The 22,876-nt window shown below is 37.2% G+C and overlaps 1 protein-coding gene and 2 long non-coding RNA genes across 3 annotated transcripts; 1 reads left to right on the plus strand and 2 right to left on the minus strand.

The window, feature by feature from the left end:
* Window positions 1-967: 967 nt before the first annotated feature.
* Window positions 968-2,069, minus strand: LOC147787071 (uncharacterized). Its single transcript, XR_015413907.1, has 3 exons — window positions 1,867-2,069; window positions 1,695-1,775; window positions 968-1,472 (listed from the first exon to the last, which is right to left on the minus strand). It is a non-coding gene; the product is annotated as an uncharacterized LOC147787071 (long non-coding RNA).
* Window positions 2,070-3,521: 1,452 nt separating this feature from the next.
* Window positions 3,522-6,859, minus strand: LOC111779649 (cytochrome P450 CYP72A219-like). Its single transcript, XM_023659744.2, has 5 exons — window positions 6,513-6,859; window positions 6,224-6,441; window positions 5,154-5,398; window positions 4,130-4,514; window positions 3,522-4,050 (listed from the first exon to the last, which is right to left on the minus strand). The coding sequence occupies exons 1-5, from the start codon at window positions 6,793-6,795 to the stop codon at window positions 3,625-3,627; spliced, it is 1,557 nt and encodes a 518-aa protein (XP_023515512.2). The 5' UTR covers window positions 6,796-6,859; the 3' UTR covers window positions 3,522-3,624.
* A 903-nt stretch (window positions 6,860-7,762) lies between these two features.
* On the plus strand, window positions 7,763-12,140 carry LOC147787072 (uncharacterized). The gene is made up of 3 exons (XR_015413841.1): window positions 7,763-8,011; window positions 9,272-9,346; window positions 10,597-12,140. It is a non-coding gene; the product is annotated as an uncharacterized LOC147787072 (long non-coding RNA).
* The last annotated feature ends 10,736 nt before the right edge of the window (window positions 12,141-22,876 follow it).

Raw genomic sequence — 22,876 nt, forward strand, 5'->3', positions numbered from 1 at the left:
TGTATCTTAGGAGGCTTGTCCATCTTATGCACTGGAATGCTTAGTGTCTTAAGGTGAGGCGCGCCCTCTCAAGTAAATTTGAGGGGATCGTATGGCTGGATCTGAATAAGTAACTCTGTCTGAACATCATCTGTGGAGGTTAACTAACAACCTTCCCACGGGACCATACATCCACTAAAATCGGGGGTTGCGATCTCTTGTGTGTCGGTCAGCTACTAAGTCATCCTACGTGGTTTCACGTTCTCCTGCTTAGGGATGGGTTTCTGGCCCAGGAGTCCTATTTAGAAGACCCCTTAGCTATCACACTTCCTTGTCCGGAGCTGCCTAGCTCAAAGGTCTTAGTACCAGAGTTCTGTCTCGAATGTACAGTATCGGAGTAGAGAGGGGAGTGGAGTTTTTGGTGACACTATTCACACTGCTCAACTCTAGCAAGCTACCTACAGTTACCGTGGTGTCCAACTATAGTCTTTCTAGGGCGGACTGAGGTGGCTTATATATGGATTCATTCATCTCTAAGATTCTCGTACAAGGTCTCACAAATCTATCATGATTTGGAATATTGGGTCTGGGTCCGTGGGCACTCGCCTCGGGGTCCTAAATGCACGGTATTTTTGAGGTATCCCCATTCTAGGATTTTCTCTAGCCTACTTAATCTCAAGCGCCCTAGTCTAGGCTCGTAGTTTCTTCCTATTCAGCAAGAAAGATAACACAAAGCAATCATTCACTGGAGTTAACATGCAACAATTCATGCATTATTAACAAACATACTCAACGGGGAGATAATGTCCATCTTCACCTGGAGCGCAGATTTCACAAGTTTCCCTTCCTCCTCATGCATACATACATTATCACAATCTCAATCTAAACAGATACATAATCGTTCATATCTAGATTCCATTGATTTTCTTGATTATTTTATTTCCATGATTTCCATACTCATATGCTACGTTTGGCTAGCTAAGTTTATCGGTATGGTAGCATGCATGCTTATTCCAAGCGGTTCCTACAAGTACTGCTCGTGGGAATCCAAATGGCTACATACATGGTTGACACGTGCCTTCCCAAGCTCGAGTTTCCTGACAGGGAGGGTTCTAAAAATTTTGAAATTTCCTTGACAGGTCCTATTTCACATAATAATAGGGTAGTATCGTAATCGGGGTGAAAAACAAGCGAACAGAGGCCAAACGGAAAGAAAAATGATAACTCACGCGCCTACATGCGTATCACACGCGCTCTGGAGGGTCCCTACGTGCAACTTCGATGCCCGACTTTCCACACAATTGGTTCGTGCGTTCCCGGGTCATGTGTAGAGTGTCAATTCGGACTCGGGTCGTCCTCAATCCGCGTGCCTGACGTGTGTCGCCTAGCGCGTGGGGCACGCCTCACCAGCCGGAATGCGCCATGTGTTTAACATCGATTCTGTTGCGCTCCTCCGTACGCCGACCGATGCGTGGTGGCGTTCCTTCCCTCTCCTGCGTGTGTTTCAATTTCTAGATCGTTAGGTGTTTTTGCGTTTTCGATCTATTTTCTTCGAATTTTTTTATCTTCCAATTCGTAATCCGAATCAACAAGTTTTCTTCACAAATATCGTAGATCTCATATTCTACTTCTTTAATATATATTTCCTATATTTTTTCGATAATCACAGATCTTATTATTCGAGTTCGAATTTGGTGAAAAATATGAGTTCTTACCAAAAATCACGTTTTCTTGAAACTCCGATTCGAACGCAAATCTTGGCCACTTTCACTCCAAAACTTGAGAAGATCACACTGCTGAAGGTAAAAGTCCAAGAATCAACATAAAAACGCAGCTAACACACGAAAACCTCGATAAACATCTCAATCTAGACATTCGCGGACTAACCTTAAGTTCTTGAACGTTTTTGAAGAAGGAAGGTGCGATTCGTGAGAGCACCTTGCTTCGGACTGCTGATGGTTTAGGTTGAGAATTCTCAGATCTTCGGCGTCGGTTTTAGATCAAATCTTCTCCTCTTGCCTCAAAACACTAACCTCTTTTCTTTCTTCTTTCTCCTCTCTTCTTTCCCCTCTCTTATTTCCCCTCTCTTATTTCCCCTCTCTCTTTCTCATCATGAGCTAACCAATTTGACCCCTCAAGTATTTTCTTCAACATATCTTAAAATTTTAGCTTCTAACACCTTCAACAAAGTTCCATAATTTTGAACTTACAAGAAAAAAAAAATTGAGAAATTAATCCTCGTTGAATGTGTGTTAGACTTTCATGCTGAAGACACCATTGTCACTTTCATGCTGAAGACACCATTGTCATTCATGAGGACTCTGGAAACCAAACTAGCTAGGTCCCCAAGGAATTGTGGGGATTGAAAGTAGAACCGTGTTATGTAATGAATTTTCAAAAGTACAACTCATCATCAAAGATGATGGGGAAAGTTAACCTAGTAATAGTTGAGGCATGGTTGGCAGCTATAAAGATGACCTTCCAATATATTAACTGCCCGAATGAGTACCAAGTGCACTATGCCATGTATAAGCTGAAAGACAAGACACATTTCTGGTAAAAGAGCGTGAAAAAGACGCTTAGTCCTAATGTTGGGCAAATGATGTTAAAAAGTGTTCTTCCTAAGTGCTACATTATAGTGGCAAGATATAAGAACTAGATTGGTTTTCTAGAACTGAAGCATGGAGATGGAGAGGGAACCATCGAAGTATATGACATGGAGGTTTTCTCTAATGATTCTGGACCATTGCGTATTGTTATCTTGATGGATATGGACAAGCATAAGGTTAAGCAAACAAATTGTGCAAGCACCCTCAAAATAGAGGAGGAGGTCAAACAAGATTTCCTAACTATAGGTGCAAGCACAAGGTTGAGTTCTTAGAGAACTTCACGTACTTGAGGGTTAGCTTAAGGAGTACCATGAGAGTTATTACTCTACTAAAGGCAAGGAAGCTGATTATTTACGATGCATGGACATTTTTAGCAAGTGTGACAGATGTTAGTGATATAGAGAACACGGTACCGATGGATAAGAAACTCGAGCATGTATTTCCAATGGAGTTTGCTTATAATAACAACTACCAAGCGATCATCTAGATGATACTCTTTGAGGAGGGTCGTCCTAGGACAGCAGTTTTAAGTATAGGAGTTTGTGGTCATTTTAAATTTGTATCTCTTTCTCTTGTCCCGTCTTTAATAAACTTTGAATAACACTCAACTTGTATATGGTTATCAGTTTTAAATGTAACATTAGTTTGATTTTAAATTACACAAAATTTTATACCCATCAATTTGAAAGCCTTGAAATTTAAGTTGTGAAAACCACTTTGACAATTATTCCGATAAAAGATAGTGTTCGTCATGATCCCTGATTTGAAATCTTCAAAATTGAATTGTGAAAATCATTTTTGGAATTATTCAGATGGTGAGTTGATCGACCTTGAATGTATGGTTGATGAAAATTTTCTTTTTTCAAAATAAAATAACATAGACAAAAATAAATTTGACATTAAAAATAATGTCAATTTCTAACCAACATGATGGGTAATAAGTGTCTAGAATTTATAAACGTAACCCTTCAAATTTTTTAATAGTTTTAGTACTTTATTCTTGACATTCTACATTGATTCTTTTTTATTTACATGACTAAAGTTTACATACCATGATATGAACTCCATGTTGAGGTCTAATAGTTAAATGGGATGTCGGAGCATGCGTATAAGACGAAGAAAGCTCAAAAGAAAAGTGTTGTAAAATCATCGATAGAGCAATTTTGGCCTCAATTATGGCAAAGTTCTGTCCAATGCATATGCGAGGACCCCATCCAAACGGGAAGAACCCAGCTTGATTTTGTGTCGCTTTTGAAACTCCTTCAGCAAATCTATCGGGATTAAACTCATTTGCATCATCACCCCATATCTTTTTATCACGATGGATAAGAACAATTGGAAAACTCAGCATCACTCCCGTTGGTAAACTCAATTTTTCAAGCTTTGTTTCGTTTTGAACGAGACGAGTAAGCAACGCTGCTGGTGGGTATAACCTCAGGACTTCGTTCAATATCATCGTAACCTAAATGTTGAGAATAAGATAAAATTTAACAAATGAAATAAAATGAAAATGAAAATACATAGAAGAGAGTGTTCCTCACAATTTTTAGGCGATTTAAACCATCAAAATCTGGTTTGTTATTTCCAAAGACTTGTAGGACCTCTTCTCTTGCTCGATCTTGCCATTTTGTGTATGAACTCAATAAAACCATAGTCCAAACTAGTAGCATTGCTGTGGTTTCTTGGCCAGCAAGATAAAAGATTTTACATTCTTCTACGATGTCTTCGATACTCATTCCGACATCGTTGTTTCCCTGCTCACGAATTTTTTTCAAATTTGATTGTAAGAGGATGCTTAATAGATCAGTAGGCATAGCTTCACTTGCCATCATAGCCCTTTGCCTTTTGTTGATAACATCCAAGAGCAACGTATTTAATTCTTTGCTTATCTTTTTCATTCTAGTGTTTGACTTCGTTGGTACAAACCTGCACAAACGTTATAATGAGATGTTAAACGAAATTTCATAAATATTGCATGTGTGAGATCAATTGGAGAGAGGAACGAGTGTCAGCAATTGTGAGATCTCAAATTGGTTGGAGAGAGGAACGCAACATTTTTAATAAGTGTGTGGAAACCTCTTTCTAGCAGACGTTTTAAAAACTTTGAGGGGGAAGCCTAAAACGGAAAGCCTAAAAGGGAGAGGCCAAAGAGGACAATATTTGCTAGTGGTTGGCTTGAGTGGTTATAAATGGTATCAGAGTCAGACACCAAGCGGTGTGCCAACGAAGATGCTGGGCCCTGAAGGGGGTGGATTGTGAGATCGAAGGGGGTGGATTGTTAGATTCTACATTGGTTGGAGAGAGGAACGAGTGTCAACGAGGACGCTGGGTCCAGAAAGGGGTAGATTGTGAGAGGAACGAGTGCCAGCGACGACGCTGGGTCTCGAAGGGGGTGGATTGTGAGATCCCACATTGGTTGAAGAGGGGAAAGAAGCATTCTTTGTGAGTGTGAAAACCTCTCCTTAGCAGACACGGTTTAAAAATCTCGAGGAGAAGTTCAAAAGGAAAAGACTAAAAGGAACTCATATTCATGTCTAAATTGAATTGAATTGTGCACGAGTTCACCTCCATCCAGATATGTAAACTGTAGATATAGATTGAACGACTAGATTGGTAAGTTGTTTTAGACGTATAAAGATCATTTTTCCTTCTTCATAGCTGCTTCCAAATGCTGTTCGAGAAATAACATCAGCTGCCAAGTTTTCCAAATGAGGCATCACATCCAACTCATAAAATGCTTCTTCTGAGACCACTTCTTCCCATTTCCTAATCATCTCAGTGCAACTCTCACATATTGCAGGCACCATGTCCTGTATATAGCAATTTAAGCATATATTATGAACAATTAGACTCGCAAAAATATTGTTACTCAAAGTACAATATAGAAGCAACTTCTAAATGTACGTTTAAACGAATCTAACATTATTAGTTGGATAGTCGTGTAACAGCTCAATCTCACCGCTAGCAGATATTGTCCTCTTTAAGCTTTCCCTTTTGGGTTTCCCGTCAAAATTTTTAGAACATGTCTGCTAAGGAGAGGTTTCTATACCCTTATAAAAAAATGTTTCATTTTCCTCCCCAACCTATGTGGGATCTCACAAGCAAATGTGTTTACAAGGGGACAAAAACCTCTCCTTAGGAGACACGTTTTAAAAACTTTGAGGGAAAGCCCGAAAGGAAAAGCCCAAAAAAGACAATATTTACTACTAGTGGTGGATTTGGGCTGTTACAAACAGTATTAGAGCCAGACACCGGGCAGTGTGCCAGCAAGGACGCTGGACCTCGAAAGGAGGTGAATTATGAGATCCCACATCGATTGTCAAGAAGAACGAGTGTCAGCGAGAACGCTAGGTCACATAAGAGGTGGATTGTGAGATTCCACGTTGGTTGGAGAAGGGAATGAAGTATTCTTTATAAGAGTTTGGAAACCTCTCCCTATCAGATACGTTTTAAAATCGTAAGGCTAACAACGATATGTAACGGGCCAAAACGGACAATATCTACTCACGGTGAGCTTGAGCTGTTACAAATCGTATTGAAAGCAACAAGTATAAAAAATTAAACTTATAAATACTAATTATGAGTTTATTTATTCAAGTCAAGTTTTGATATCTAATTACAAGAAGAAAGCATACCTTCAAGTGTTTGAAATGAAAGGCTGGATTCATTATCTTTCTATGCTTAACCCATTTGGGTCCTTCATGAGTAGTAAGTCCATCGAAAAGCAACCTTGCAAGAGGGTTGATAATCGGCTTTTGAATATCATGCATTAAAGAAAGTGCAGCTTTGAGTTGATCAGGGTCCATGATGTGCACTCTTGGATATGGTCCAACCCACATGAACGAATTCTTTCCTGCATTTAATTAAACACTTAGAGAATAATTAAACACCTAAATTTGATAAAAACAAACAAACACGACATACCATATTTGTGGATGGTATGATTTATGGAGGGGATGACACGTGGAGCAATATCATGGGAGAAGTTCATGGGGCTGGATATGGCCTGCTCTCTCATGGTGGCTATGTCCTTCATGTCGCCGGTGAGAAGCCGGTAAGGATTCCCGGCGAAGCCTTGCTTTCTGAGGCACCTCTCAAGCTTCTTGGGCCTCAGCCAAATCCAGTTCAAAAATCTCCATCCCCATACGGCTAAACACACCACAGCCACCGCCCAAATGGAAACCCTAATACTCCCCAATATCTCCATCTAAATACAGACAGATTTCTGAGTTTTGAGCTTCAATTATTAGCTATGTATGTATGGAAGGAAGGAGGACTTGTGTTTGCTAATTTATAACCAAACAAAAGTGCATGCAAACAAATTTGATTCGTGAAATTACACCTTTATCCAATTAAGTCGAGTTTAATATCGTTCGTGTCTAGCCATGAGCTTGCTTGCTAACGAAACTAGTTGTAATGGCTCAGGCCCACCGCTAGTAGATATTGTCTACTTTGGGCGTTCCCTTCGGGGCTCAGCCTTCTTACTAACACATCACCCGGTGTCTAGCTTTGATACAATTTGTAATGATTTAGACCCACCGCTAGCAGATATTATCCTTTTTGGGGTTTCCCTTTCGCACTTCCCTGCAAAGTTCTTAAAATGAGTCTATTAGGGAGTGGTTTCCACACGCTTACAAAACGTGTTTAGTTCTCCACCCCAACCAATATGAGATCTCACACTAGTCATATATAGCGTGATCACGTTCTGGGTAAGAGGTGACGTTTTTTATCGAACAGAATCTATTAAATTTTAACTTTTTTTTAGGAATAATTATTTCTCAATTTTTCAATTTCGGGTAAAATATATATTTTAGTATTAATTTTTTTTGGACATAATTTTAAACATTTAATGAGGCTATAATGGAACCAATTCCAAATCCAGTTAGAACAGCTTGCGTGAACATCTTTTGTAGGAATTCAATCACATATTAGATTTAGGTATTTTGTTTGGTGGTTGTAATCACCTTATCAAATAGATTTAGAAAGAAGATAAGGATAAAAGTCTTCCTGGCCTATTTTGATTGTGAACTATGTGGTTGTGGTCTATTACTATATTTTTTTATTTCTTTTCGTACTTTATTCATCCTATTATGTCATGTTATGCTATATTATCTTCCACTTTATTTTTCATTTTTATGTAATAGATTAAGGATATAAAAATAATAAATAAATAATTGTGTAAGAAATTTTCGGCGAGTCCTACGAGCTGCTATGACCCCAACTAATCACTCACTCTCCATTTGATTCCCACCACACCTATTTTCAATTGCAACAACCTAGTACTTCTCCCTCATTTTCAAGAGAGAAGATGTTGTAAACCTCCTTTCAAATCTTGTCTGCGCATAGTCAAGCCTAGACTTCGAGTTGCAAATTAGTATCATTGCAGTTGGTGGAACGATTAGCAATGTCAAGAATCCAAGACGGTAAGCCTTGCCTTGTTCATTTTCTCTTTCTTTGTGTGGTCGGGTTGGAATTTTAGGGAAGGGGACACAGATTTTTCATGATTGTTGTACTATGTAGGAACCATTGTCATTATGAGTCACAGGAGGAGGTAATCGGAACCAAACGATGTATACACTATGAGTGTATTTCCATTTGACAAAGAGACCGGAAACAATTTGAAAAAAAGTAAAGAAAAAAAAAACAAGGAAAACCCATTTCTAACCGTCAAATAGAGAAAAAGAAACCCATAAGTACTCAAACGCACAACCCACAAGCTCTTTACGCCTCAAACCCAACTCGTGGCCCAGAATTCCTACTGTAGCTAACCCGACACATAGTGGCAAGGGAAGTGTAACAACCGGAAAAATAAAATAAAATAAAATAATAATAATAATAATAATAATAATAATAATAATAAATAAATAAATAAAAATTAAAAGAAGAAAAACATTTGGTAACCGATCTCCTTCAATCTCTCACCACTCCTTCCCTAAAAATAAATCTGGCAACAACTCAGAAATTCATTTGCTGTAAAAACAACCGCAGATTTAACCGGAATTTCTTCCTTTCTACCAAAACAAATAGAAAAAAAAAAAGAAAAAAAAAAGGTTTAAGCAGATTTAGTTGGGCGGACGAGATATGTCATTTGAAGAGGTCAGTAGTCCTATGTTAAATCTTCCTTTTATTTTATTAAATAATATTAATTTGGTTACAATTATTTAGTTTTGAATTAGAGATCAAATGAAAAGAATTCTGCATGAGTTTAGGAAATCACAACCAATTATATTTTAGATCTACTAAATTAAAAGGCTAAGAATATAATTGTAAAGGCTAAGAATATAATTGTTAACTAAATTAGAAGGAAGACAAAGGAAATAAGAAAAAAATGAAATAGAGATAAAAATCCACAACACTGTTACTAAAAAGAAAAATAATAATAGAAATCCAGAACACTGTTAACTGAAAAGAAAAATAATAATAAAAATAAAAAGGGAAAATTTGGAAGTAGGAATAGATTAACAAAATTGAATATTACCTTCTTAAAAATAATTACAGCAGAAGAGCAAAGATTTGTGTAACACAATTTAAAAATAAAACAGGAAATATTAGAGGGCATGGAACTCCCCTAAATTTTGTCTAACAATTTTGTCTAACGGTAAATATCAGAATTTTAACCATGTAAAGAAGAGAAATAATTTTATAGAGTTCAAACTTGAAACTGATGTCATGGGCTCACGTAGGTTGACTTGGATTTCAAAGGACGGAATCGAACTTTTATTATGGATATATTCGTGACAACGACTTAAGCTAGCCAGGTAAGTGATCTTACTATCGGCATGGTTATATTTGATGTTGACACGTGCCCTGTGGTTCTGCACGTGTCATATATGTTGATATGTGTGTATTGTCTGTGGATCGATATGCTTCCTATATGTTATGCTATGTTATTATATGTGGTTTGTACGATAATAATTATAGTACGATGTGCTCAAGGATATGTTTGAGATAGGATACGAGAATGATGCACAAAACAAAATGTAACGATAGAAGTAAGATACGTTCATGAAACGTTAAGGTTAGGTTACATACCGGAGTGCTATGGATAGGATAGATTAATGAAAGAATACGGTTAGGTTATGGGTAGAAAGGGATAGGTTTGTGTTAGGTTGATAGAACGATAGCGTTAGGGTACGTTCTTGTGACGATATGACTAAGGTACGTTACATAATGATACAACTGTGATAGGTATAAGAATGTTAAGGCTATGGTAAGTTAGTGAACGATATGACTATGAAGTGTTTACGTTATGACTTATTTATGATATGATGCATTGTATGCTAGATTATTATGCTTAAGTACGTAGTTATGTGAACGTGAATGTATGTTTTTAGTCTGACGTGATGTGTAATGCATGTAACGATGTGTGGTCCTTTAACGATTATGGCTTGTTTGTATGAATATTTGAATGTAACTGCATGAATTGTATGACATGAAATACGGTAAATTGCATGAAACATAACCCCGTTAGGAATATGTATGATATGTAAAGAAATGAGAATGAGAATGACATGTAAGCATGAAAACGTGACAGGAGGTTATGTTCATTAATGATAACTGTAGGACTAGTGGGACCTCATGCATATTGTGTGCTCATGCATTTGGGGGGATACCCCTATCCCATCACGAGGGTACGGACGCGTACATCCAATGGCAGGACAACGATCGTTATGCCCTGCATAGCGCTGCCGTGACGGTTCTAGTTTTAACGGGTCCCGATATAAGGGCTCCTAGAGCATGCCCACCGACTAGGGACAGTGGCCCAGCGGTGTGCGAACTAGCTGGTGAGCCATACTCTTATGTATGGGCTGCGTGTAGAGTATATGGTACACGTCCACGATTACCTGTTAGGATTACACTGTAGGGAAAATGAAACGAAATGAAACGAAACAAAACAAAAGATAGGTCTCATCATTTCATTGCATGTGATTGTTGCATAACCCCGATAGGGGGTCACTTACTGAGTATTCTAGAAAGACTCAAGCCTCGTGCTACTTCACTTTTTCAGGTTAAGGCAAGGCACTCCTATATGGTTGACGACGACATCGCAACTCGAGACCATGGCGCATGTATAGGGTAGTGGTATTTATTTTCTTAGTCTTAGGCTAGAATAGGATGTTTTTTTAAAAACTCCTATTCATTTTATTTAGTCTTTTTTTTTTTGTGTCGTTTTAAAGATGTTTTCGAAACACGTAAGTCCATGGCTGTGTTTTAAGTTAAAGGTTATGTTTTATGGAATTTAAATGAAGTCTTCCGCATTCAATGTTTATGGTATGTATACAGTAGCGACCTTAAATTAAGTAGAAAATTTTTGGTCGTTATAGGAAGAGACGCACCCCCAAACGAGGGAGACTTTACGGACCTTTGGGAGGTACTAGTTAACCCCCTAGGTAGAACACCATGTAGTCTCATAAGGAAATGCTCGAGGTAGCGCCTCAAGGAGGGTCACAAGTCATTCACAACATGACATAATGGACTACAATGGTTTGATTACAGGGAGTTGAATAAGAGAACGGTGAAGAACAAGTATCCCCTCCTGTGCATTGAGAACTTACTCGATCAGCTCGAGGAGGAAACAGTGTTTTAAAAAATTGACCTTCGATCAGGTTATCATCAGATCAAGATAAAAAATGAGAACATACCAAAAACAGCTTTTAGAACAAGGGTAGGATAATTACGAGTTCGTGGTAATATCATTTGAACTCACTAACCCATACTGATATGGATACTCAATCTGTCTACGAAAGTCAGCTTAATGTCATTAGAATTGCTTTCCAAATAGACAAGGAATTATAAGAGCAGATTTCATGTCAACTGCCTACTCTTCAAAGAGAAATGCCTCCTTTCAAACCTACAAAGAAGCTGAACGAAATGAAATGCCTCCTTTCAAACCTACAAAGAAGCTAAGCGAAATGAATTGAGAGCTCACTGGTATTCTCATATGGAAGCCATATAAGAAAATATACCTTTCTTTGAATGGTTTGAAGAAAATATTTTGCAAGTATGTACGTTGACCTAGAGGAACTGGAAGACCACCAGAAGAGGTGAGGTATATTTAAAACATTCTCTGTTAGAAGAAGTTGAATTTGACAACTACTGCGGAGAAAAGGTCAAAACCAGTCCCTTCAAAAATATTCTCGAAGGGCTGGAAAAGGGTAATCCAACTCTAAAGGATATCAAGAATATCTAGCATCAAAAACAATTACTCAAATAAGATTTTATCCACGATTGCTACACAACTCGAGAGCATCGAAGGAAAAATCACGAAGAAATCTGGTACCCAACAAGAAAGCGCGAGCAGCTCTGTACCAAAGATCGATGAGTCAATACCAATACTCAGATCGACAAATCTTGATATGTTTACTAGAAGAGTTTCAAAAGAGGAGGCTGTAATGGCCAAGAGAGAAGAAAAATTGGATAAAATTTTAAATCCAATGGTAACAATTTCAGAACCATCCATCAACGTCGTCAACAATTATGATATGATCAAAGAATCCGAAGATGAGATCAGAAATAAGGTAGAAGAACCCTTGAACAATCAAATTGCAAGGATTTTCAGAAGAAGCCAAAACAATACCAGCAATCAGAGAAACTGGTATCATCAACCGTTCTTTCCGGATATTCAATTCGAAGAAAAAAATATTAAAGACTCAAGCTCATTACGATGGTCTAACAGTCTACGAATGGAATATCGATGGACTATTAGATTATCTGATAAGGAATGTTGTCAACGAAATGATGATGGTCGCTGGTACTTATAAAATATAGGGCCATAAATCCAAACATCAAATTGCTCAAGTCCTAGGAACAGGATTTACCGGGCAACTCAAAGACTGGTGGGACAAATATCTTGATGAAGCAACTTGTCAACAAATATTAAACCACTATGTTATTAGACGAACTACTCAAATCATTAAAGATGAAGGTCCATCAACCAGGACCGAGGTACAACATGAAAGGGTAGAAGACGCTGTCAATACCCTTATCTATACCCTCGTAGAATTCTTCGTAGGCGACCCATTGAAATACCAGGAGCCATCCGTCGGAATACTCATGAACCTAAAGTGCCCAACCTTAGGCGATTTTAGGTGGTACAAAGACATGTATTTCAGCAAAGTCTTCATTAGGACGAACAGTTCGTTGGAATTCTAGAAGGAGAATTTTGTCAATGGACTGCCAAAACACTTCTCTAGGAGGATCAAAGACGATCTCAAGACAAAGTATAATGGAACAATTCCAGGGCAGACTTTGTCATATGGATCCATAGCGTCTTTCATCATAGTAGAAGGGCCCAAACTTTGCAATGAGTCAAAGATTCAAAACAAGCTTAATTCCTCAATATCAAATAGGAAAGAGCTCGGAAGATTTTATGATCAATATGGATGCAAGGGGATAGAAGCCCCCTCGACCTCCAGAAGAAAGAATGTCAAAATGTATCCTAAAGCATACAAATCGTAGGCCCAGAGAAAAGTATCAGAGTAAATCCATGCAATCTCAAAAGCCAGCATATTCAAAGAAAAGGTATGCTTCTACCAAAATAGACAAAGGCAAAAGAAAGCAAACTTGCTTTAAATGTCGGGAAGAAGGACACTATGTCAATAAGTGTCCGATCAAAGGAAAGATTAATGAATTAGATATTGATCAAGAGCGGAAAGATGAGCCACTACAATTAGTTCTAACTAATTCAGAACAATCGAGTAAGGGAGAAATCCTTGAACTTCAGGAAGAATCAGATTCATATTCTAGCACAGAATATGAATTAAAACAAGAGGGAAGAAGGACATGCGAGCGGACGTTTTTCATTCTTCACCCGGTCCAACGTAGCGTTTCAAAAGTCAAAGTCCACCTAACTGGTTACCTTTATTAACGCGCTAAAACAGGCCTCTCTATATGTAACAGCCAAAAAAAAACAAATAAAAATAATTATAATAAGGTAGTTAAAATATTAATAATAAATAAATAAATAAAAACAACATTTCCCCACCTCTCTCCACTAACCTCTCATCCCTTCCCACAATTGTCTCTCCTCAACCTATCCTCACGCCAGAAAGTAACTGCAAACAGAAAAAGAAAAACAATAATTGTCAGATTTACTTGAGAAAAAAAACATTTACCCAGTTGAGGTTTGCTGAAGATTTACGTGAAGATAGATCTGATCAATAAGGTATGTATTAAATCTTCATTTTCTTTTATCCTATTTTTTTTAGAAATCACAACCAATTATAGTTGTTGAATGATTACTATGATCCATCTTTTAGTTAGAAATTAAATGTCAAATCATTTATACAATTCTAGTCAATCATGTCATATTAGTAATATTAGATTAAATATGAATAGATTAGAGATAGAATGGCCAAGAAAACTTTTGAATAGGAAACAGATGGAAGTAGGAAACACTGAGATTATGAAAGATTTGGAAATAGAGATCCACTGTAAATTTGGAATACATGAGAACAGAATTAAAAGGCAACAAATAAAACAAAAAAAGAGATTAGGGAATTAAAAACCACAAAGGGAAAGGTAAATACAGAGGGTAAATAGAGAGAACAGTAAAACTCAGAATAACTAAGTTGTACCTACTTTTTATACCACAGTAACAATAAACCAATGTAAATTAGTAACCATGAAAATATAATTATAGATATATAACATTTCAAGACTTCTAACAATGAACCAATGTAAATTAGAAAAATAATGTTGTAGAATTCAAACCCGAAACTAATGTCATGGGCTCATATAGGTTGCCGCAGATTTCAAAGGACGAAATCAAACTTTCGTTAAAGATATATTCGTGACAACGACTGAAGCTAGCCAGGTAAGTGACCTTACTATCGGCAAGGTTATATTTGATGTTGACACGTGCCCTGTGGTTCTGCACGTGTCATATATATTCATATGTATGAATTGTCTAAGGATCGATATGCTTCCTATATATTATGTTATGTTATGTTATTATATGTGAATTGTATGACATGAAATACGATAAATTGCATGATACATAACCCCGCTAGGAATATGTATGATATGTAACAGAATGAGAATAAGAATGACATGTAAGCATGAAAACGTGACACGGGGTTATGTTCATTAAATGATGACTGTAGGACTAGTGGGACCTCAAGAATATTGTGTGATCATGCATTTGGGGGGATACCCCTATCCCATCACGAGAGTACGGACGCGTACATCCAAATGGCAGGACAACGATCGTTTTTCCCTGCATAGCGCTGCCGTGACGGTTTTAGTTTTAACGGGTCCCGGTGGGCCCCCAGAGCATGCCCACCGGCTAGGGACAGTGGCCCAGCGGTGTGCGAACTAGCTGGTGAGCTCATACTCGCACGTATGGGCTGCGTGTAGAGTATATGGTACACGTCCACAATTACCTGTTAGGATTACACCGTAAGGAAAATGAAACGAAACGAAACGAAAAAGAAACGAAACGAAATGAAACGAAACGAAAGATAGGTCCCATCATTTTATTGCATGTGATTGTTGCATTTAACCCAAATAGTGGGGTCACTTACTGAGTATTTCTTTAAATACTCAAGCCATGTGCTACTACATTTTTCATTCTTTAAATACTCAAGCCATGTGCTACTACATTTTTCAGGTTAAGGCAAGGCATTCCTGTACGGCTGACGACGGCATCGCAACTCGAGATCATGGCACATGCATAGGATAGTGGTATTCATTTTCTTAGACTTAGGATAGAATAGGATGTTTTAAACTTAAACGCTTATTTATTTTATTTCGAGTCTTTTGTTGTGTCGTTTTAAAGATGTTTTCGAAACACGTAAGTCCGTGGCTGTGTTTTTAAGTTAAAGGTTATGTTTTATGGAATTTAAATGAAGTCTTCCGCATTCAATGTTTATGGTATGTATACAGTAGCGACCTTAAATTAAGTAGAAAATTTTGGGTCGTTACACTATAGGTTCGCCTTTCGTCTCGTTTCGAATATTATAGTATATATAATTAGCCAGATCGTCTGAAGCATGAACAGAATCACCTTTGTTCCAAAGGCCTAGGAGTTAAGCGAGTTCCTTTTTTTTCAAAGGAAGTCCTTTTCTTTCTCCGAACCGATGATGCATAGATACTCATCCTCCGTTCCAGCACAATTATGTACAAAGTAGTAGTAAGCAATCAATTACAATATACAAAGGCTATTTTAGATATACCTACAAGTGTGACAGTTTTCATGCTTATTCGATCCTTCTAAGTTTTGGTCATAGTAAATCTAACTTCCTAGGATTTGATTTTACTAGCATGCATATCCAAGGTATCCCTACAAATATTACTTGCCTAGAAACTAAGTGGATACTTACCTGATTTGTCTCATGCCTTTCTAAGTTCAATTACTATCCAAAAGTCAAAAAAAAAAAAAAAAAAAAAAAAAAAATGGTTAGCATTGAAATGGGCACAAAAACTAAGAAATGGCACATGTCCGTGGGTTTCTTCGTTCTTGCGACAAATTTTTCAGAAATCATAAGCATTTCATTCCAAATTTTTTTTTTTCATTTTTGTAACTGTAACGACCAAGGCCCACCGCTAGCAGATATTGTCCTCTTTGGGCTTTCCCTTTCGGGCTTCCTCTCAAGACATTAAATCGGGTCTGCTAAGGGAAGGTTTCCACACCTAAATGGTGGTTTGTTCTCCTCCCCAACCAATGTGGGACATCACAATTCACCCCCCTTCGTGACCCAGCATTCTTGCTGGCACTCTTCCTTTATCCAATCGATGTGGGACCGCCTCCAAATCCACTCCCCTTTAGGGCCCAGCGTCCTTACTGGCACACCGCCTCGTGTCTACCACCTACGGGAACAGCGAGAAGGCTGACACATCATCCGGTGTTTGGCTCTGATACCAAATTTGTCTCGACCCAATATTTTATAACAGACCGTGACTAATGACAAACAAATAGAACATTTGCTTTGTGGTGTTGTTTAGACTATTGTAGAAGGTTTTCATTTGTATGCAATGAGGTATTTTGTTATTGGGAAATTTTCTCACTAATTTCTTGAACCTTTCTCGTGCCTCAATCAACGTCTCATCGTCAAATTGTTGAAAAAATACTACTTAATTTATGAATTTGACATTTCTGGTAGGTGGAAAATACTTGATTAAAAACTTCTCAGTCGAAGTGTTCCAAGTTAATTGTTTCAAGAGGAGAGTCTTTAACCAAGATTTTGCTGCGTCCCTTGAAATTTCTAAACATTTGGAGCATCTCTGATTTTAACTTGAACATGGGCAACTTGTGATTAAGTTTTTTCGTAGTATTTTTTCAACCTCAATTATGACATAAGGACTATAGAAATTGTTATAGTCAAATGCTCGTCTAGCTCAATTGGTAGAGTGCAAGCCTCTTAATTTTGTGGTCTTGAGTTTGAGCCCATTTAGAGAGTGAATGTCAAATAATATATCATTATTTTATTAGTTATTTATTAATTTGGTTATCAACCTGACCATTTTATTTTCCTGTTTTAGTCCTTAAACACGTTTAGTTTATGAAAAACTTTTAGTCCTTAAACAGGTTTAGTTTATGAAAAACAATTTATAAACTTTTAGTCCTTAAACAGGTTTAGTTTATGAAAAACAATTTATTTAACTATTTATGTTTCAACGATAATAGTCTATAATATTGAGTGAACAGGCTTCAATTTAGAGAATGAATGTCAAATAATATATCATTAAATTAGACCTTCTATGAAATTCTTTATGGATACTATCTAAATTGACCTACTCCTTCTTAAATCCCAATTATGTAAAATGACCGAAATGTTCCTAGGGCCTTTTAAAGTATTTTAAGGTCTAAACACCCTCCAAATGACTTACTACTTATTATAAGGCTTAGTTCTAAGAACATACAGATTGTTGGGATTTATGCCCTAAAACCTCGTAATTAATTATTTAGTTTTTAACCATAATTTTATTATTTTATTTATAATTTAATTGTTATTCCTGGTATGAAAATCCAAAGTTATTAATGTAATCTTGAACAATATGTGGTTGACATAAAAGAGGATCGTGTTCAAGTAATAACCTAAAGAGTCTATAGTATATGGATAAGGTTGGGTGCCTTATCCTGGTAACACTATTGATACGACCCACTTTGTAATTGTTACAAATGATTTGATCCAAATTGTTCATGTGGAGACATGTAAGTGAGGGTATCCTATACAATGAGTTTGTATAAGACTGGACCACGAAATATTTAATTTTTCTTTATAAATCCGTTAATTGAGAAAATTAATATTTCACATGATGATCATATGCAACCCGATCTTAATCGTGAGTGAGTTATGAACTCCTACATGTAAGGGCTTGTAATAGCCCAACAAAAAAAAAATAATAAAATAATAATAAAAAAAACAAAAAAAAAAACAAATAAGAATAATTATAAAAAAAAATATATACATCAAAATAATAATAATTATAATAATAATAATAAAAATAATAATAATAATAATTCATAAATAAATAACTAAAAATGATTACTTAAAAATAAAAAATAAAAATAAAAATAAAATTTACCCACCTCTCCCCACTAACCTCTCATCCTAAAATTTACCTAGAGAGATTTGGTATGTTATTACTGTAAAATCACCTAAAATCCTATTATCATTACAATAATTAGTATTCTCTTGCAAGGAAAGCCTCTTTCTTTCTCCGATTCAGGGTCAGATGTTTTGTGTGTAATAGTCTTTCAGTAGATAAAATCCTCAGGTCAAGATGTTTAGTCTTTCAGTGAGTGTTTTAGGGGTTATTAGCAGTGTATATTACACACAAAAAGTTCATTCTCCCCTTGAAAAAATATCAATAAACTCTCCCTCCCTATACAAAGATAGGAAGCTTTTAAACCAGGATGTTGATATCCTGATTGTAGGAGGCTCCCAGTGCTTTATATAGAGAGTTTGGTGCCCCAATTAGGTCGGGTACCTGACGTTCAAGCAAGACTAAATAAGCTATTTCTCCCCACTCACCTGAGTTATTCACCCATCAATTGGGTGATGCTTTCATCCGCTAGCATAACCACTAACTCGGCGGAAAGGGCACACAGTGGATTGTGTCTTACTTGCTGTGATCCATTCTCAGATGGGAAAACAGTATCAGACGTAAAGAGTTTCATGTAAGGGAGAACTTATTAACTGTGAAGGTCAAAAAGGTCAAAAAGCTCAAGATGCAAGACTTAATAAGCGTTATTTTCTAACTCGCCCAGCTACAAGCTGTAACCGAAGGAAATGCCACTACGCCTTTGGCATTGGCACTCAGTGGATGGAGCCTTATAGATAAGATTGTATATTAGATGATATATGTTAACAACTACGTCAACCATCACATCATAATAACCCTTTTCAACCTTACAAAAGGAGTCATTTAGGAGCTTATTCACAGTAAAAGGTCAAAAAGGCACAAGATGCAAGACTTAATAAGCTATTTTCAACTCGCCCTGCTACAAGATGTCACCCTTAAAGGGATTAAGCAGTAACCGAAGGAAATGCCACTACGCCTTCGGCATTGGCACTCAGTGGATGGAGCCTTACATGACAGATTGTCTCTCAGATGATATATGTTAACCACAACGTCAACCATCACATCTGTGAAATGCAAATACAATCTAAGTAAGGAGTCAGGTAGTAGCCTATTGAATGTCTAAACGACAAACCTCCGTATCTCTACCCTGCGCTGCTAGATGAGGATACAGCAGTAACCGAAGGAATTGCCACTACGCCTTCGGCTTGTGCGCACAGTGGAGGGTGCCTAACCACAAAAGGAGGTTTCCGATCTATACATCAGACAGGGTTAAGGAGTGAGGGATACTTTGAGTTTGTATTTAGGATTTATTGGTATTCTGGAATAATGCTGTATCTTTGAGTGTCCGTATTTATACGAGGATTGAGTTATCGTTTTATGTGTTTTGGCATTAAGAGTTCGAAATGCGATATCCGTTCTGTGAGTGTGTTTCTGTTGGTCTTCGTTTTAGTATGTTCTTAAAGTAGTTTGTGTAAGTGTGTACATGTAGGGTTAGAGGTGATTCTGATTAATGTTTCAGTTGGTGTTTAGAGAGGTGTATATTTTCAGGAATGGGTATGTTTGAGTTTGTGTGTGTGAAAAGAGGTCTGAGAGTATGTTCTTTCTCTAAAGGGGCACATTGTTTGGGGAGTACTTTTAAAAAGTACTCCTTATAAAATGTGCCCTTTAAAGAAAGAAACCTCTCACAGAGACACTATTACACCCCAAAACACAAATTGACACCCTTCTCCAACTATACACCGCTTCAAACAACAACTGACACAGACAATCACAACACTCAAATAATCCTGATGTACACACTTACACAAACTCATATTACAACACACAAAAGACAAACTCCATACAAACACACTCACCTTATTCATATCCATAGTTCAACATTTACTGCCAAAACACATAAAAACACACACAAAAACCTCTTAGAAACACCCACACTCAAAGATACCTCACCATTCTCAATAACCAGAAAGGATAATATGTCTTCACCCTTATCCAACTCCTTACCTCTGAGACTGTGGTCCATCTCATCCGAGAATACAATGGATCACAGCAAGTAAGCCACAATCCACTGTGTGCCCTTTCCGCCGAGTTAGTGGTTATGCTAGCGGATGAAAGCCCCACCCAATTAATTACTGGGTGAATCGGCTAGGTGAGTGGGGAATTATAGCATATTATCTCAACGTTTCTTCAGTTTACCACTCATTCCCTTACTCCTTACTCCTTAACAACCTCCCATATTTCCGACTCTACTCCAGTGTAATGTGTGTTTCCTGGGAGACAGATAGGACATGCTTGGGGAGTCACCTACCTCTTTTTAATTCGATGATCGTAGCATCGGTACTAGGTGTGGAGTGGGGAAAATGATGTATGACACGTCTTTTGACATATAATACACTCCAATGAAGACATTTACACCTATCGCGGGTTGTTAGTCTTCCCTTCGGATGTGATGGTTGACGTAGTTGTTAACATAATATCCCAAGTAGAACAATCTGTAGGGCTCCATCCACTGAGTGCCAATACCGAAGGCGTAGTGGCATTTCCTTCGGTTACTGCATTATCATGGTGCAGGGCGTGTAAGCCTTCTGACGGGCGTATTATCTGACTTAAGACAGTCATAAGTCTCGCTCCATAATGTGTTATCAAACACTAGATAGCAACCAGCAGGAGCCTCGTATAATTGGGATATCACAACCTCTGTCCCGGTAATCTTGGTTCCTCGATTGCTATAGGGTGTTTTCTTCTAGTGTTCTGTTTTAATGTTTTTTCAAGGGGAGAATGAACTGGTACCCTTTAGAGTACAAGAATTCCTACAAACAAAACATTACACCACAAAACACAAACAGACCACTTTCTCAATACAGACACTTACATAAACTACAACAGAAACATAAATCACTACACTCAAATACACAAACACAGAGAAACAAACACACACACTCTTTAAAGGCGGTAAACACACTCTTTAAAGCAGCGACAACACACTTAGAATTACAGACCAATAAAAATCATCCAGTTCAAAACCTTGACTCAGAAAGATATCACACAAACTTCGCTACTTTAGAGGAAGAGTTCTCATACTCCTTCAAATTTAGTACTACACAAAAAAGTACAAAAGTACTATACAGTAAATCGTACTATTTTGTGTACTACTAGAAAATAGAAAGTCGTCTACCACGTATGTATCTAAGCGCAACAAAGCACAATTTCCTTAGGCAGAAAAAGAAAAAAAAAAAAAAACAAAAAAAAACAAAAAACAAAATAACACAATGTATCAAAAGCAAACAAAAAAAATGGATTTTAGCGTCTTTGAATTCTAAGCAAAAAGATTCAAAAGAGCTATACGTGTTTTTAAATCAGTTTTATGCCTATTTGGAGGAGAAAAATCTATTTCAATTACCGGGGGAAGAGGTTAAGACCACAAAATCTCAATTGTATAAACAGTCAGTATTTAATCTTATGGAAGAATATAAATCGAAGTTTCCTTTAGCAGAAATTGAATTACGTCAGCTCCAACAGAAAATAGAAGATGACAGTATGAAGTTCGACGAGTGTGCAATATATAATGAAGTTCCTAACTTGATTAAAATCTTAATACAGAAGGATAAATTGAGTGCAAAGGATTATATAATTAATAAATTAAATGATGATGATGACATAGAAATGCTTGACGAGTTCGGGCAATATACTCTGGAGGCATTAATTATTCACGTTCTGGGAATTGTTTTCTACACATCAGAAACCGATAGTATGGTCCGTGCAGCTTCTTTAATTAATCAACTTGACTTTTCTGTCCGTACACATTTTAGGTTATTAAAATCCCACTTCTCTAAAAAGAGCATTTCTAATGTTTATATGTATGAGAAAATGGTCCAGTCTAAGACGTTTGCCTTCGGTGTCTTCTTACTCGAGTTTATGGAGGAGCGGGGATTGGTTAGTTCTATTACAATTGAATCCTTTGGTTGTGTTGTTAAGAAAAAGTCGATTAGCAATCTATTCATTGTCTGTAATTTTGATCTGACTTTACTTCCGGTCAAGCTCAACCTTCCTATGATATACCCACCTCTTGATTGGAAGAGTGCGTGTCCGCAGAATCAATCTCCTAGATATCTCTCAGATCTATCAGGTGGGTACCTAAGTGCACCGACTGGTGAGATTTATGATCATTACCGCTTATTAAGTTCTGGTAACCAAAATAACTTTTATATATATATAGGGAATTCTTCTTATAATAAGAATGATTAGAAGTCTCTGTGTAAAGTCATGAATGCCCTCCAGCATCAGCCCTTTACAATCAACAGTGATTGGTTGAAACATTTAATGGAAAATGAAGAACAGTTTGTTGACGATGGTCTTCTTATGCCACAATTTCTGCAAACGATGAATATACAAGATGTTAGCCCTGTTCTTAGAGATTTACACATGAAGGATGAGGTGATATACAATGAATTTTCCTTTAACGATTTGTTAAATACTGTGATGAAGACTATCCAGCGTTCTCGCTATGAACGATTGATTCTCAATCCCGCAAGAGCCTACGATGGCTATAAATTTTACCTACCCGCCTTTCTTGACTTCAGAGGGAGAATTTATCGCAGTGGTATTTTGCATTTCCACGAGTGTGATCTAGCACGAAGCCTGATTGTCTTTGCGGATCATAATCATCAGAAGGAGGAGATAAAGTGTAATTCTTCTATAAGAGATCAAATTTTATTATCAACATTCTTCCATTTTAAGTCATTCAACTCAATGGTTGAAGC

This window comes from Cucurbita pepo, chromosome 18, assembly GCF_057944985.1.
Source record: "Cucurbita pepo subsp. pepo isolate OVF chromosome 18, ASM5794498v1, whole genome shotgun sequence".
Taxonomy (NCBI): domain Eukaryota; kingdom Viridiplantae; phylum Streptophyta; class Magnoliopsida; order Cucurbitales; family Cucurbitaceae; genus Cucurbita; species Cucurbita pepo.